Below are 15,739 nucleotides of genomic sequence, written 5' to 3' on the forward strand. Positions count from 1 at the left end.
GCAGAGGAGGAGAGTCCCCAAATACAGTAGGTGGACAGATGGCCCCAGGCCCATGATGTGAAATCTCTAGGCAGATTCATACTTGGGCCCCCACAGATCCTGCCAGCTCAGAGAGGCTCAGACTGGCCCCTGGTTCTGGGAAGGACCTTCTGGCCCACACCTGTCCTATCCGCAGGGGGCAGACACCAGCTCTACAACTGTGCAGCTGCAATGATGTGGGGAGGGGCATCCAATACAGGCGGCTTACAGCAAAGACATTTATTAGTTGCATATTACAGAGGAGAAAGGGCCTGCACACGTCACAGGAACACTGCATACGCGGCTCCCTCGACCCCAGCCTAAGAGGTAGCTGTGAAAGCCAGTGAAAAACCAAAGCGAGGAAAAGCCACACTGCTCCAAGGCGGACCCACAGTCCCTCACTCAGAGGGGCTGCTGCTTCCACCTGGCTCCACTCAGAGCCAGGAAACGCTGCAGACCCAGAGGGGGACACCTGGTTTGATCTGCTCCATGCCCTGCCCATTCTGGCCAACGCCCCACATCTGGCCACGATGGGATCTCAAAGGCTGAGGCAGCCTGGTCCTGGACACTCTGGGTTTTTCAAGGCCATTCATCCGTCCTGTCCGAGCTTCTTCCTGCCAGCTTCTGGCCTCTGGAGGCCCAGGGTGAGATTGAGGGTAAATTCCGAATTCTACAGCTCAGATGTCAAAAAGCTCTGCCTCCTTCTCCTTCCAGAAGGAGAAGCTGCGGTCAATATATCGGCAGATGTCCTCATTGCTGAACTCGCCCATCTCAGATACCAGCTCCAGGGGGTCTTCGACAGGGGCTTCATAACTAGGAGGGTCTGACGTAGGCGGAGGCTCGCCTGGTTGGGGTGGGGGATGTGGCGCAGGGGAGGAGGCCTCAGGCTGCTCCTCTGGCCAGTCCACCCTCTGAGCTGGAGCGGCCTCTTCGGTTGGCTCCCTCTCCTCTTCTGTCCCTTCCTCTTGTTCCTCCACCTCCTCCTCCTGGGCCGGTTGAGCCTCCGGAGTATCTCCGAAGAACTGGCGCTTGAGGTCCTCGAAGCCGTCGCTCCAGTCGCGCCGGCCGGCCTCCACCTCCTCGAGCACCACACGGTGGAAAAGACGGATGAGCTCCCACGGGTGGCTGCCCAGCCGGTCGAACATCTCATAGCACAGCAGGTGGCGGAACTTGCGCTCCTCGCGGGTCAGGCCCATTTCGAGCAGCTGGAAATAGCCGAGCATAAAAAGGTCGAGGGTGAGGCTGTCGTAGCGCGGGGGCGCGCCGCCGTCGAGGGGAGGAAGAAAGTGCTCGGGCCAGTACAAGCCATGCGCCAGACCGGGGCCGCGGGGCTGGGGGGCCGGCACCCGCCGCAGCAGGCTCCGCCAGTGGCCCAGCAGCTTGCCCACCACCTGCCGCTGCTTCAGCAGGCGCAACAGCCGCTCATCCGGGCCGTCGCCCGCCGGCGGCGGGGGAGCGTCCGCGGCCTCGGGGCCTGGGCGGGCGCCGGCGGCCACCACGCGGGGCAGCAGTCTGCGCAGGCGCACCTGGGCATGGCGCCCGGGGCCACGGAAGGTCCACTTGCGCCAGTGCTCCAAGAAGAGGTAGACGATGCGCTCCTTGCGCATGTCAATGTAGTCCTGGACGCCGCACAGCTCGGTGGAGAACGACGGCCTGCGCGCCGGCTGTCCGAGCTCGGGCAGCGCCGCCTGGCGGCCCGGCGCCTCGGGCGGGCCCAGGACGCCCAGGGGCTCCCCTGCGGCCGGCAGGCCGTTGGCGGCTGCGGCGGCGATAGACTTGCCGGGGCCAGCCGCCACATAGTCCTCTTCGAGGATAGGTTCGCGGCCCGGGGCGCCGGCGGGCAGAGACAGCTTTCGGCGCGGGCCACGCGCGGGGGCCGGGCCCTGGGCGTGCCGCTCGTAGGTGGCGCGGAGCTGCTGCACCGAGACGCCGCACTCGAAGATCTCGCGCGCCACGGCCTCGCGGCACCAGCTGAGCGAATGCGAGCGGCCCAAACAGAGCGGGCCAGGCCGCCAGGGGGCGTCCGACAGCGGCGCTAGCGGCTGGCCTGTGTCCGCGGCCAGTAGTTCGGCCAAGTGCGCCGGCCGTCCGCCCAGCGCGGCCAGCAGCGTGGCCATGCTCTTGAGCAGCGTGGAGATCTTGCTGCACCAGGCGGGCAGGCTGGCGGCGCGGCCGTGCATTCGGCGCGGATCGACGGTGAAGCGCGGCGCCGACAGGGCAGCCGAGATGGGCAGCAGCTGCTCCAGCTCCAGCTCCAGCTGCACCAGCCGCGCCTCCAGCTTCTGAGCCTTGTGCAGCACTTGCAGGTTCTCGATTTGCTGCTCGATGCGGAGGATGTCGTCCTCGGTCATGAGTTCGCCGAAGGGCCCAAGGATGCCGTTGTGCTCGCGGGAGTACCTCCAGCCCTCGCGGGGGTAGCAGCACGAGCTGGCGGCCATCAGCTAAGGCGGGGAAGACAAGAGAGGGGAGGGAGGTGCGTCTCCCTCAGGCCCGGCTCCCGCAGCGGCCGCCGGGGGCACCCTTTGCATGTCCCGGGTGGTGTAATGGCTCCGCGGGGCTGCGTTTGCAGGGTCGGGCTGCGCCTGGCCGTCAGGCGATTACACTGGAGCGAGGCCTCCGCCCAGGCAGCCGCTCCAGGAGCTGGGCAGTGTCCACGTTGGTCGCTGGCGGGGACAGAGCCGATCTTTGGGCGCTGTTGCAGAGGCAGGGCCGGCAGATGGGGTCTCCACACCTGGCTTGGTCGCTCATTACACCACCGAAGGAACATGCAAAAGGCGTTGAAGCTGCGACACACGGCAGCCCTCTCCCTCCCTGTCCAAGATCTGCCAGATCCCAGCGAGGCCTCTCCTCACCCCAGACAGATGACCCCTAATCTAACTTCCCTGCAGCCCAAACTCTCCCTGTCCATGCTGTCAGTTTTACTGCTGGATGAGAGGCTCTTAAAGAGGCTGAAGCTGGGGCTTCCACTCCTATTCCCACCCCCTCTCACTCCTGGAATAATAGTACCATGTGTAGAGCTAGGCTTGCCAGGCACCGCTTAGAGTCTCATCTTTTCCTCACTTCAGTGCCGGGCTTTTCCAGCCTTGAGGGGCTGGGGAGCTGCCCTCATCTCACAGGCCTCCCAATTCATCCTGGCCCACTACAGTCCATTTTCCACATACAAATATGATGATGCTACTTCTCTGCTGGACCCCACCCCCAGACTTTCCATTGCTCCAGGAGAAAGTCCATTTTCTTCAAGGCCAGGCCTTAGTGATCTGACCTCCACTGACATCTCCAGCTCCGCCCCTTCGATAGTACAGTCCCAGAGCCACCGCCTACTCTGACTCCCACACCTCCCATCCTTCCTGCTCGCTCTTTGCCCTACTCTTTCCCCTGTCCACCTCTTCCTCATCTTCCAAGTCTACTTTAGATATCACGTTCTCCTTCCCTAACACCACCCCAAATCCAAATAGGATGGTCGGTGTAGGGCTGTCCCAGACCTCTGCCCTCCCCATCAGAGGACCTCCCCATTTGCTCACTCTCTCACATTGCCCTGTGTCTTCTCCCCGGGGGGCACTTACCACTCTACTAAGGTGCTGTGCTTGCTTGTTGGTTGGCCACCGCCCCCCGCCCCATCACCCTCCAGCAGCCACCTTGAGAGCAGGCCCTGATATATTCACTGAAAATCCTCAGAGGCCACAACAGTGTGTGGCACATAGATGGCACCCAGGGAACATCTGTTGAGCAGATCAATGGCAAACTATCCTGCCAGCCAGTGACAGTCTACCCCTCTGACAGATGAGAAAACTGAGGCTGGATAAGGCTCAGTAACAGTGTCTGGAAAGTGTCAGTGCAGGGAAAGAGCCCAGGCCAGTCTGACTATGACCGAAAGTCTACTGATGTGGTCCCTGGATCAGCATGGTCAGCCTCCCCAGGTGCTTGTTGGAAGTGCAGAATCCCAGCCCCACCCAGAGCACCTGAATCAGAACTAGGCATTTTAACAAGATCACAGACGATTTGAAGGCATATTAGACTGTGAGAAACACTGCCATCTCATTAAAGGACAGGCTGCTGGGGGTAGGGGGTAGGGGGGTGGCCACTAGAAGTGGGGAGGTGGTCCAACTCTGCTTTTTCCCAGAGGTAATGGGAGCCTCCTGATACTGAAAGGGTGGGGAATGTTGGGGGATGGAGCTGGGGATGGGCTCAGGGCCCAGGTGCAGACCCCCGGACCCTCTGGGAAGCCCCACCCCGCCCACCTTCCGCCTCTGCTCCTCTTCCTCCTGCATCTTCAGCTGCAGCTTGCGCACCATCACCTGGCGCTTCCACTCGGGGATGGGCCGGCCCTGCTCATCGTGAGTGGGGATGAGCGCCTCCACATCCAGCTGCAAGCCTGGCGCAGGGGTGGCGGGCGGCGCAGGTGCCACGCTGCCGTTGAGCAGTGGCTGGGACCCCGCGGCTGGCGGGGTGGGGCTCCGGGCCCGTGATGGCACAGGCGACGCCGGCGGCAGCGGCGAATCGGGCTGCGGGGAGAAGCGGCAGGGCTGAGTGCTGGGCGGGCCAGGGCGAGGGGATCCTGGACAGGAGCGCCTATCGGGTCGCCTACCTGGGAGGCCAGCTGCCCACTGCCTGAGAACACCGTGGTCAGACCTTTGCTCTGCGGCGTCGGCTTCAGACTCTTGCCTGCCTTAATCTCAGCCAGCAGCTCCGAGTTGTCACCCGTTGGGGACATCATGTTGAAAGACTTGGTGCCTGTGCAGAGGCAGGAGAGGAGACTCTGGCTGGATGTGGAGCCTGCATCCCCACCGCCCCCACCCACCCCTCTGCTGCCCCCTCCCCTTGGGCCCAGCGGGCAGCTCTCCAGGTCCCGGCCCTGAGGGCAGCTCTCTGGGATCCCAGAGGCGGGTCCTTCCCTTGTGGGCTGCAAGGCCCCACCATCCTCCTGGCTCTACTCACAGGGCGTGGGGCCGCCGCCTGGAGGCCCCTGGAAGTTCATGATGGCTTTTGGGCCGTCCCTGGGGACTCTAGTGAATGTCTCCGCCCAGCGTACTGACTGCCCAGCTCCAAAACACTACCTGGGGCCAGCCACTCGACCTTTGTCCTGGGTTCCCTGGCTCGGCCCCTCCAGGGTGGAGTCTCCCTCTGGCCCTCTCTCTGCATCAGCAAAGCCCAGTGACCCTTGGACTGAGTCACCCTGCGCTTCCATGGCTATAGACTCGGGACCCTGGATGCCTGAACCCAGCTGATCCCCTCCCCGCAACACATACCCACAGACAGACATGCACTCAGACATACTGGTTGCAAGCCCGGAGCACACTTACTGCAAAGCACAGCTCAGTTCTGGGGGACTCAGGAAAGCCGAGCCCTACTAAGGATATGAGGATGGGGCACCCAGGAAGAAGGGCCAGGAGGATAACATGCAAATGCCCAGCTCACAGTTTGCATTTTCCACCGAGACTGGCAGAGGTGACTGGGGTTTGGGGAGGGTTGTCTTTAGAGCCAGCGGAAGGAATCAGGGCTGAGCCGGGGGGGGGGGCAAAACAGACCAACAGCTCCTGGGTTCTGTGGGCTGGGGATCAGAGCACAGTGGGTGGGGGTAGGGAAAGGTGAGGGCAGGCGCCGGCAGTCAGCTCATTGCTTTAGGCAGAACCGGCTGCCGGGCACGGGATGCGTGTGCACGCATGGGGGTGTGGTGGGGGAGAGCCTGTGGCATCCAGGACCCCTTGCCTGCCAGCCCCTGGTCCTGCCCCTGGTCCCCGGCCCCTTCAGCCTCGCTTTTCCTGAGCGTGCCCTGTCCCCCGCCCCCGCGCCTCAGCCAGGAGCCGCGCACGCAGCTACTCACTCTTCCTGTGCCTCAGGACTCTCACTTCTAGGGACAGAGAGAGAAGTGACAGCGAAGTTAGGAGAGGGAGGGGGCTGCGGTGAGGCTAGGACAGCGGGGACAGCAAGAGAGGGCCAGGGAGGCCAGGAGGAGGGGCGGGAGATGTGCAGAGGAGGGCAGACAGGAGAGGAGGAACCTTCCTGGCTCAGGCTGCTCTGGGGCTCCACAAGGGTGGTCCACTCCGTTCCCAGCGTTGCTGGTGCCCCCGAGGGCTGGGCAGGACTGCCATTAGCCCTGGCCCCCCTAAGCAAGGGCCTCAGTCTTGGCATTGGGTTGGGAGAGGGCACCTAGCCCAGGTTCTGCTGAGAAGGGGTGTCTGGAGAAGCCCAGAGCCTATTTTCCTTCTGTCCTAGCTTCAGCCGTGCTCCAGGCTGTCAAGGGAAGACACTGACCCCGAGCTGGGGGCCTTTCTGGAGGCTCAGCTGATGGTGGACTCCTACCACGTATGAGCTGGTCTGCAGGGGCTGGGGCTCCAGAGGTATCCAAGGAGCCCAGGCAGGCCCTACGCTGGACCCTGCTTGGAGCCTTGCATCCGTAGTCAAGGCGATGAAGCTTTGGATGGTGCCACTAAGCATGGTCCCTACAGGGAGTGGCTGGGTGGGCAAGGCACCCCCACCACCCCCGCCAGGCTGAATTGGAGCGTCAGCACCCAGATACCACCTCCTGGCCCTTCCAGGAGCCCTGGCATGCAGGAGACTGCCCGGTATTTCAGAACAGGAGTCCAGGAATCCTGGTCACCAGTCTAGCTCTTTAAAAAGGATGCTCAGGGGAGTCACTGGGAGAGTGGAGAGCAGGGCATGATGGGTCATTTTTCCCACAGCAAAGCCTGGGCTGGATAGGGGCCTTTAGTGGGGAGATCTGGATAAGAAGAGGCCCTGATGCATCTGAGAAGGGGCTCAGGGCTGTAGCTAGCTTGGGAGAATAAGAGAAAGAAGTGAGGAGTGGAAGAGAGACTGGATGGACGTGGGGCAGGAAGAAGGTTAGCCAGCAACCCTGCCTCCTTGAAGCTAGTTCTGCTTCTCAGAGCTTCCCTCCAGCACCAGCTCATCAGAAACACCAGCCACCAGGGCTAGGAGGCCTTCTCTACCGGATGCAAGACAGGCCCAGAGAGGGAAGGGGACTTGCCCCAGGTCACACAGCTGAGTCTTGCTCTAAAGCAACTCAGAGCCTCCCCTTAGGGTCAAGTCCTCGTTGGGGCGGGGGCTGCAGAAAGATCAAATAAAAGAGGAAGAAGCACTAGGGCAGAGGCAGCTGGGGGAGGGGGTGGTGTCTGTTTCCCTCCCCCTCCAGGGCTAGCGCCGCCCCCCACCCCTCGACCTGCGGACTCACTGCCAGTGGACGAGGAGGAGCGACGTTGCCCGCAGCCAGGGCCAGCGCCCTCGAAGGGCAGAGGCGGAGCAGGCGGCGGCGAGCTCAGGGCCTCTGGCAGGGGCGGCGGCGGCGGCGGCGGGGGCGGGGGCAGCTCCCTGGACACCTTGGGGTCCGCGCCGCAGCCATTGTGCACGTGGTTCCCGGGGAGCAGCGCCGCCTGCGGGGGAGCGGAGGGGCCAGCGAGTGAGCAGCGGGCGGCCGGGCCGGGTCCCGGGCGGCCGGCGGGCGCGGGCTGGCGGGCACGCACCTCCTCGCTGTGCGCCATGCCCGGGTGTGCGGCCAGCGGCTCCCGGGGGCAGCGGCCCAGCTGGCGGTAGTAGTCCCCCGTGCTGGGCTGCTTGCTGAAGGCGCGGGGCTTGCGGCTGGAGTCCTGCCTCCGCAGCCCGTTGCGGCCGTCGCGGGAGCTCAGCTGCGGGAAGACAGCCGGCGGGCTGGGCTTAAGGCACCTGTCCCTTTGGCCTCCCACGTTCCCCCCCACCCACCCCAGGTCTTCACCTCTCGGGGCTTGCGGCCAGCTGTGGTCCCAGACCCTCCTGTTCTCAGAGTGGGGATGGGGCGAGGGTCATGGGGGCCTCAGTGAAATGGCAGGATAGGTCATCAGTAGGCCCAACAAGGAGGGGTTCTGGGTAGGAGCCAAGGGGTGCAGGGGCCCCCAGTGAGGTTAGAAGGGGCGGGCCTAGGGGCGGGGTGGCCAAGCCCAAACGCCAGGGGGAGCCGGAGAAGGGGTAGCTCCCAGCTTAGCCACCACTAAGGCCTCAGCCGCACCCCACTCCCGGACGCCAGACAGTCCCACACGAGCCCAGGGCTGCCGTGAACCCTCTACCAATGCGGTCCTGCCCCGAGGAAGCCCACTCGAGAGACGGTGTCCTGCTGGGCTCCTACTTGCCCAGGGACCTCAGCCGCCTGGCGTGGGGCTGGGGCTGCTCCTACCTGCGACTGTGCTGGTGGCCCCGCTGTGCACCTGGTAGCGGGGGCGGCATGGACTCCACACCTGTGCTACCTGATCCTTCCTCTCAGGTTACAGCCCAGCCCGCCCGCCCAGCTTCACCTATGAACGCCTAAGAGGTCTGTCAGCCTGACATCACCCAGGGCCTGACAACCCAGGGCTGAACCCCCCTAGCAGTAGAGAAGGCCACGGGGGCTCCAGGCTCTGCCGCTGTGCCTACCCTGCAGGCCAGATGTGACCCCGTCCCTTTGAGCCTCTCTCTGTCCTCTCTGTGCTGAGCACCCCAGCCAATATCCTCCCTACTCATGCCCTCCATCCACCAGAGACAAAATTCAGGCCTGACCATAGGAAGCCCCCATATTTGGCTCCCCGGAGGTCATGCCCCCGCCCTTCCCCTCCCGCATCTGGAAACCATCGCTGTCCGTGTAAAGGGACACCGACACCTGCGCCCAAGCCTCGGGTTTCAGGGGTGGCAAGACGGGCTCGGGTGACATTGCGGGTGGCCCGCGTCGTGGCAGCTGCCCCCCACTAAGCCCAGCCCAGGGAAGAAAGACATGAGGCGGCGGGGCCAAAGGCCAAATCAGCTGGCTGGGGCTGTCCCCTGCCCCACCCAGCAGCCCAAGCGCCTCACAGTGGCCCTGGACCCTCCAGTCCCCACCTAACCCAGCTCACGTTGCAAGGAAACGCGACACCACAGGATTTGTTTTCTGGGCCAGCCTGCCCCCTCAGCGCCCCCTGCAGCCCCCAGAGTGGACATCAGGGCCCTGCTCTGGCCTGCAGTCAGGCAAAAGCTGGCCAGAGGGCGGGAGGCTGGGGGGCATGGCGGCACACAAAAGGCCCTTTGTGGAGCAGCCTAGCGCCTGCGGCTGTGCACGCACACAGGCGGGAGGGACACAGGACTGCAGTCCTGGTGCTCTGGCTCAAGGGAAGGGAGGGGAGCAGGCCTGGCCACCTGTCCTGTGGCTTGGGGCAGGGCCCGCAGGCCTGGCCTGAAAAGTCCACTGGCCATAGGCTCCCTGCAGGCCTCTCCTGGGCCCCCTCCACCTCCTGGAGATGAAAGGGGAACCTGACAGAACCTGCTCTGAGGTGGCATGAAGGTGGGGGTGGCAGGGGGAGTTGCTGTGGATCTGTGTCCTTCCCCTCCCCCACCCGGTGGCCTTGTGACCCGAGTCACCTGTGGGAGTTGGTTACTCAGCTTGGCCCCGCAGCAGCTTGCCTTGGGCTAGAGCGAGAACTACAAAGTCAGGGCTCCCACAGGACCCTAGGGGACCTCCATCCGGGTCAGCCACCTGGGCTCTCGGGCTGCCCTCCCCACTCAGACCAGCCTTGTTCTGTCCTGTTGGCCAGAACCCCAGGGCTCCCTCTGGGCCTCCCTGCCCTGAACTCTCAGAGCTGTCCAGACTGGCTCTCTGCCTGCTCCCCAGCTCCCTAGCCTCAGCCAGGGTGGGACAGGCCCTGCCTCCTGGGCGCCTCACACTCGAGTGCCCACACTGGACCCTTCCCCTTCCCACAAGCTTTCTTCTCCCCGAGGCTCCCACCTCAGGACTGGCTTTCCATGCACCTGGGAGCTGAAGCCCAACCACCAGTGGGAGTGAGGTTCCTGCTAGTGCCCCCTCCCCTGGCCTCCACTGCACTCCTGGCCTTCACCTTCACACCTCTGGCATCTCCCACCTGGAAGATGCTCCCTTGGGAGCCATTCTCCACCTAAGCCCGGAGCTGGGCATGTGGACGTGTGTGTGGAGGAGTTGGCACACGTTCTCTGCCGACTCCATGACCGCCCTGCCCCTCTGTGCAAGAGGTGGTGAGGACCCAGCTCCCGGAGAGGCGTGGCTCCACCCCTCCCCTGCCCTGCAACTCCCCAAAGAGGGGTGGCTTTGTCTTCCTCATCTCCTTGTCCCCAGTGCTCAGCCCTGAGCCCCCATGGGGCTGACCAGAAGTTTCGACTCCTGAACAGGCCATTGGCCTGGGGACCCCCGCCCCGTACCTAGAAGCCAGGCCAGCCTTTGGCCTCTGCTGCCCCTACCAGCCCACTCCTGAGCTGGGAGGCAGGGAGGTTGCTGAAGGTTCACTACCTCCTTCTTGAAGGCTTCGGTCTCCACGTGGCGGAGTTTGTTCTTAGTCTGCATGTAGATGTCAGCTGCGGGTAGCCCCACAGGGGGCTTGGGAGCAGGGTAGCCCGGCGGGGGTGGGGGCAGTTGGGTGCCTGGGGGTGGGGGAGGCGGAGGGAAGCTGGGTGCCGGTGGAAGTGCTTTGGGTCCCTCCATCTTGCCCTGGGGCAGGCCCGGCTCTGTGCTCAGCATGTCCACGTAGCTCTGTATCTCTGCAGCTCTTGCGCTGGGAAGCCCTGGGGAGAAAAGGAAGGTTGGGGTTGGGAGTTTGCAGAGAGGCTGCCCCTAGGACTGAGCCCTTCTCCTTCCTGGAAACGACCTGCACCGCGGGGAGGCAGACTCAGGGTGCAGCTTGGCACGGCTGCACTGTCAGCCCCCCAGTGCTGGGCCCACCCTTACCCTGAGCCCTGCCCCACCCCCCTGAGCCCTGCACCTGTTGGGAAAGACCTGCGCTTGAGTTTGAGGAGAGCTAGCAGGGGGCCATAGGCTCCAGGACGGGCCTGCTGAGAGGTGGCTCCTCAGGGCAGATCTGTTAGAGCAGGTGGCAGGAGTCTGGACGGCCACACCCCATCTTTGCAGGGTGCCCCACCAGCTCCGCAGGCCACCACCTGGCGGCATGAAGCAGGCATCGCGGGTGGACGGACACGTATGCTCAGGGCGCGGTCAGCATGTGTGTATTGGAGTGCCTGGCTTCTGCCTGTTTGTGCATCTGTGTATGTTTGTGAATGTGTACATATGCTTCTTTGTATTTATGACTGTGTTTGCCTTGGTCTGTGGACCTAGGGTGTGTGAGGGTGTTGTGTGTGTGCGCAGGTGCACGTCTGCAGTATGGAAATGGATGGCTGTGTGCCTGTGTGTGGTGTAGGTGTGCGTGTTTATCTGCGTGGCTCTGTATGTGTGGTTGTGCATTCATCTCTGTATATTGTGTGTACACATAAGTGTGCATTCTTGAGTGTGGGTACATGTGTGTAAGGTCTGGGGAGCATTCCGTGCATGTGTGAGTAATGATGCTGAATTGTGTGAGGGGTGTGTGTGGCTTTTGTTGGTGGGAGAGTACGTGTGGATGTTCAGGTATGTTTGTGATGGACACACACAAGCATGAGTGTTACCTGTCCTCGCCAGAACCAGTGTCCCCTCCTGGTGACATGTGGCAGCCTCCAGTGTCAGCTGTGGGCAAGCAGGCCCAGGGATGGCCTGCAGGGCCCACTGGTCTGGCTCTAGGCTGCCCTCCCTCCTCCTTCTTCCCAGGCCCACTCACCACGTTGAGGGCGCCGGCCCTTGATGCTGGAGTGGCTGGAGGAGCAGGAGTCATAGTTGGAGAGGGTGCTGGTGGGCGAGCTGAGGTCAAAGTTCGGCGGTTGGACTGACATGGTGGTATTGGGCGAGGACATGCCTGAGTCAGGCTGCTTGGTCTCCAGGTCAGCGGATGGATCCCGGGACAGCACACGGTGCTCCACGCTCTGAGTGGGACAGGAGGCCATGAGGGCAACCCCGCTCCGAAGTCCAGCACAGGTTCTGGGCCAGGGTCCTACTCAGGCATGCCCTGGCTGTGTGACCTTGATCAAGTCACCTCCCTTTCTGGGCTCCCTTCCCCATCATCAGAGGGTCTCTTGGATTCTTCTTAGGCTAAGATTCAAGCCCAGCCCCCAAACAGCAGGACCACGGGTTCCTGGGAAATTCCCAGCCCTGGCCCAGGCCTTCTGGAGGGGGCTGGGAGGCTGACAGAAGAGAGGGCGCTGGGCTGGACCCCAAAGGAGGACAGCCACGGCACCCGCCTTCTCCTTTCTCATCCACAGGCAGAGGACCCGGGTTCCAGGGTATCTGTGGCAAAGGGGGCTCGGGGGCAGCAGCTGGGCACAGGGGAGGGGTGCCAGTCCCTTGAAACTTGCAGGAAAGACGGATCCCCCATTACCTGGCCTGCAACCCCCGTCTCTCCTTGCTGGACTGGAGCAAATCCTAACATCAGCCCGGCCCGTCTCCTGATGGGGCCTTTGGGGAGAGGGTGGGGCCCGGGGTGGCCCAGCTAAGGGGGGGGGCCAGCCTGAGCTCAGGCTGCCAAGCCTGTGACCCCCCCCCCACTGTCTCTGCCCCTGCCCCCAGGCCTGACCCTCCCGCATGGGCACAGGCGGCGGGGGGGCCCTGCTTACGTTGCCCATGCTGGGCCTGCTGCCGGCAAGACCGCTGCTCGCTGCCTCCTGCCCAGGCCCGCTCCTCCCTGCCCCGCGCCCCCGCCCTGCCTGAGAAGTGTCACAGGCCCCCCGGGAGTGGGAGGCAGGCCTGGCACCAGGTAACGCTCAGCGGCCACGCTCATTGGCCCCGTAATTATGGGCTCTGCGGGAGTGTTTGCCTTTTCTGGGCCAGTGTCCTCCATGGCGTGGATCTGTCACTGCCACAGCTGGGCCCGCCTGGGGAGGGGATCAGGGCCTCCACACCCCGCCCAGTTCAGGGGGCCAGGCCCTGCTGCCCAACCCATGAGCCAAGCTTTCGGGGGACAGAGCTGGGCTTTCGGGGGACAACCTGAAAATGCTCTTTTCCACTGCTGGCAGCAGTGGGCACAGGGGTGCCTGGCCCTGGCCCAGGGATAACAGAGGTTAGGGGCACAGGCTTTGTAGCCTGTGATGATGGCTTCAAATTTCACCTCCCCCACTTGTGAGCTACATGACCTTGGGCAAGTCACGTATCCTTTCTAAGTCTGTAGGTACACACAGAAACTCAGGTAGTAAATGGGGATAACAGGACTGCCGGCCCTATTAGGTTGTAGGATTTTAAAAATTAGTGAAGTGCTGGGCATGGTGGCCATTAAATGCCATCCATGTCAACTATTAGTATTAATGTACTGTGAAGATTAACTGAGATTACACCATAAAGCACTCAGCAGGGTACCTCCTGGGGTCCGAATTCGTTGTTCTTGTCTGCAGCTGAAGCCTCCGTCAGGAGGTGGTGGAGGGCTGGTGCCAACCCCCTCCAACAGAATCACAGATTCTCTCAGTGGAAAGGAACCCAACCCTGGTGAGAAATGCCCTGCAGTGTCCACTCCTGCTTGTATACCCTAGCGACAGGGCACTCACTATCTGCTGGGTCACTGCTCTCTCTGGGCGGCCCTTTCTGGGAGGAAACTCTTCCTTGGGACCAGCTGCAGTCTTTGACCCCCGGGCCTTTCTGTGCTCTGGAGTTCCCAGAACCAGGGTGCCCCCGTGTGCTCGAAGGTAGGGCAGACAGTGCTCTGGGCAGGGGGCTATCCGCCTTCTCTCCTCCAGCCTCGTTTTGCAGCCCCTCTCATGGCCAGGCTGAAGATGCCTGTGAAGCCAGCCCTTTTTCCTCCCTCCTGTGCCAAAGCAGGCATTACACCAGATGCAGCAAAGCCCCGGACTGGGAGCCATCCACACCTGAGCTCAAGTCCCACTGGGTTACTTCTCGGCTGTGTAACCATAATAAAGTAATTTTAAAAGTGTAACATGTGTTTCCAAGTATGAAGTAGCCAAGCAGTAAGTAAACATAAGGTGTAGTGGTGGAGAGGTAGGTCCAGGCCACCTGAGCTCCAGCCCTTGATAATTGTGATCCTGGGGTCTTCCTAAGACTCAGTTTACTCACCTGTGAAATAGGGAGGCAAGCACTACCTACTTAAATCAGCTAATACCTGTGGGCAGGTGAGTGCACTTTATTGTTTCCTATGGTATGGAAGTGTCATTGTATCTCCGAGATTTGGCTCTCATCAGGGCGAAGCTGGTCTTCCTTCCCTCGACATTTTTGCCTCCACCCCGTCATTCCCCAGTGGTCAGTGGTCACTGGGTCATCTTGGGGTCGTGGACAAGGTTGTGTGACCTCGGCAAAGGGCTTCACTTCCCTGAACCTCAGCTTTCTCCGTGATAAAAGGGGCAACAAAACCCACATCTAGGGGGAGGTAGGGGTAGGGTGGGGGTGAAATAACGCAGCGCCCAGTGGGTACCATGTTCTCCACGGTGCGCAGGTAGCGGGTGCAGTGGCTGTGGCCGTTGTAGTCCGAGAGGTCGGCGGCCGTGTACCCGTCGCGGTCGCGGACGTCCAGCTCCGCGCCGTTAACTACCAGGATCTGGCAGCACTGTAGGGAGGGGCACGCAGTGAGGACCCTGGGCAGCAAGCCGGGACCCGGGGCCAGAGCCGCGCTGGGCTGAGAGCTCATCGCCAGCAGAGGGCGCCCGCCCCTCCCGCGCTCACCCGGCCACGCCCCGGCCCGCCCTCACCTCCAGCTCCCCGTTCTCGGCGGCGTCATGCAGCGGGGTCCCGCCCCACAAGTCGGCCGAGATCTCGCCGCCGTGCAGCAGGAGCCAGCTGAGCACTTTGGCGTGGCCGCGGCTCGCCGCGAAATGCATGGCCGTGGCGCCGTCCTTGTCCTGCTCCGACAGGCTCACGTCGGTGCAGCTCACCTGGGCGGGAGGGGGCGGGGCAAAGAGGGGCGGGGGCTGGGCGCCAGGCCCCTCCTGGCCCCACCCCCGTCCCGCACCGGCCCCGCTCCTTCCGGGCCCCGCCCCGACCTGTCCCCGAGCTCACCAGCCACACGATTACCGGGCTGTGGCCCATCTGCGCAGCAGCGTGCAGCGGGGTCATGCCGTCGTGGGCGCTCAGGTGCGGGTCTGCGCCGCACTCCTTCACCAGGTACTGCGTCACCTCCAGGTGGCCCTCCTGGCACGCCAGGTACAGGGGCGTGGCACCGTTCTTGGTTTGGGCATTCACTCCCCTGCGAAAGACACGGCACCCACCGTGGGCTCTCAGCGCCTGTCCCCACTCCAAAGACTTCTTCGCCCCTCACCCGCTTCCGGGGAGCTCTGGAGGGCTGGGAGAGTGGTTTGGAGACGGCCTAGTCACTGGGCCCTGCTGCCCAACTCCCTCTGGATTCAGTCCTGCTCCAGCCTCCCTGCAGGGGCTGGGGAGGACTCTGTCTTGCTCCCCATCTCCCCTCAGCAGCCTCCTTTCTGCAACGCACATCTGACTGAGCTAGTCTCTGCCCTCAGAAAATAGCCCAGCTTTTTACCAAGGTCTGCAAGGATGTGATGACCTGGCCTTTCCCTACATTATCAGCCACTCTGACCCACTGTCACTGTGAGTCCTCACACCTGTTCTTTGACCACTATGCCTTTGATCATGTCCCCCCTCCATCTGGAATACTCTTCCCATCTTTCTTTAAGGCTCAGTACAGATCCCTCCTCCATGAGGCCTGCCTTGATTTCCCTAGCAGAACAGGCCTTTCTTGCCTCTGTGCCCCATACTGTCCTGGGCTCAGTCCACGGGCCACCTGTCACGCCTGGTTGATCATAACTTATTTTGGCCTCTGCCTCCTCCAGAAGACTGAATTCCCAGAGGGCAGAGTGGTAGGGTTGCCAGATAAAACACAGGATGCCCAGTTAAATCTGAATTTCAGCTAAACAACAAATAAGTTTCTAGTATAAGTATGTCCCAAAT

The 15,739-nt window shown here is 62.6% G+C and overlaps 1 protein-coding gene across 7 annotated transcripts in view; it reads right to left on the bottom strand.

Annotated features, from left to right (window-relative positions):
- Nucleotides 1–15,739, bottom strand: part of ESPN (espin) — a 31,727-nt gene that overhangs the window by 2,441 nt on the left and 13,547 nt on the right. For 2 of the 7 annotated variants that reach the window (XM_072975500.1, XM_072975501.1), the window contains exons 3-12: nt 14,831–15,017; nt 14,524–14,706; nt 14,250–14,381; nt 11,562–11,763; nt 10,268–10,539; nt 7,497–7,658; nt 7,208–7,406; nt 5,840–5,866; nt 4,604–4,749; nt 4,257–4,520 (exon numbers count right to left, since the gene is read on the bottom strand). In XM_072975500.1, the coding sequence (XP_072831601.1) occupies nt 4,257–4,520; nt 4,604–4,749; nt 5,840–5,866; nt 7,208–7,406; nt 7,497–7,658; nt 10,268–10,539; nt 11,562–11,763; nt 14,250–14,381; nt 14,524–14,706; nt 14,831–15,017 (1,774 nt within the window). Of the gene's footprint in view, nt 1–243; nt 2,460–4,256; nt 4,521–4,603; nt 4,750–5,839; nt 5,867–7,207; nt 7,659–10,267; nt 10,540–11,561; nt 11,764–14,249; nt 14,382–14,523; nt 14,707–14,830; nt 15,018–15,739 lie in introns of those variants that run through there. The other 5 variants (XM_072975498.1, XM_072975496.1, XM_072975495.1 and 2 more) reach the window with 4 other exon arrangements.

The sequence above is a fragment of the Vicugna pacos genome, chromosome 13 (genome assembly GCF_048564905.1).
Source record: "Vicugna pacos chromosome 13, VicPac4, whole genome shotgun sequence".
NCBI lineage: Eukaryota > Metazoa > Chordata > Mammalia > Artiodactyla > Camelidae > Vicugna > Vicugna pacos.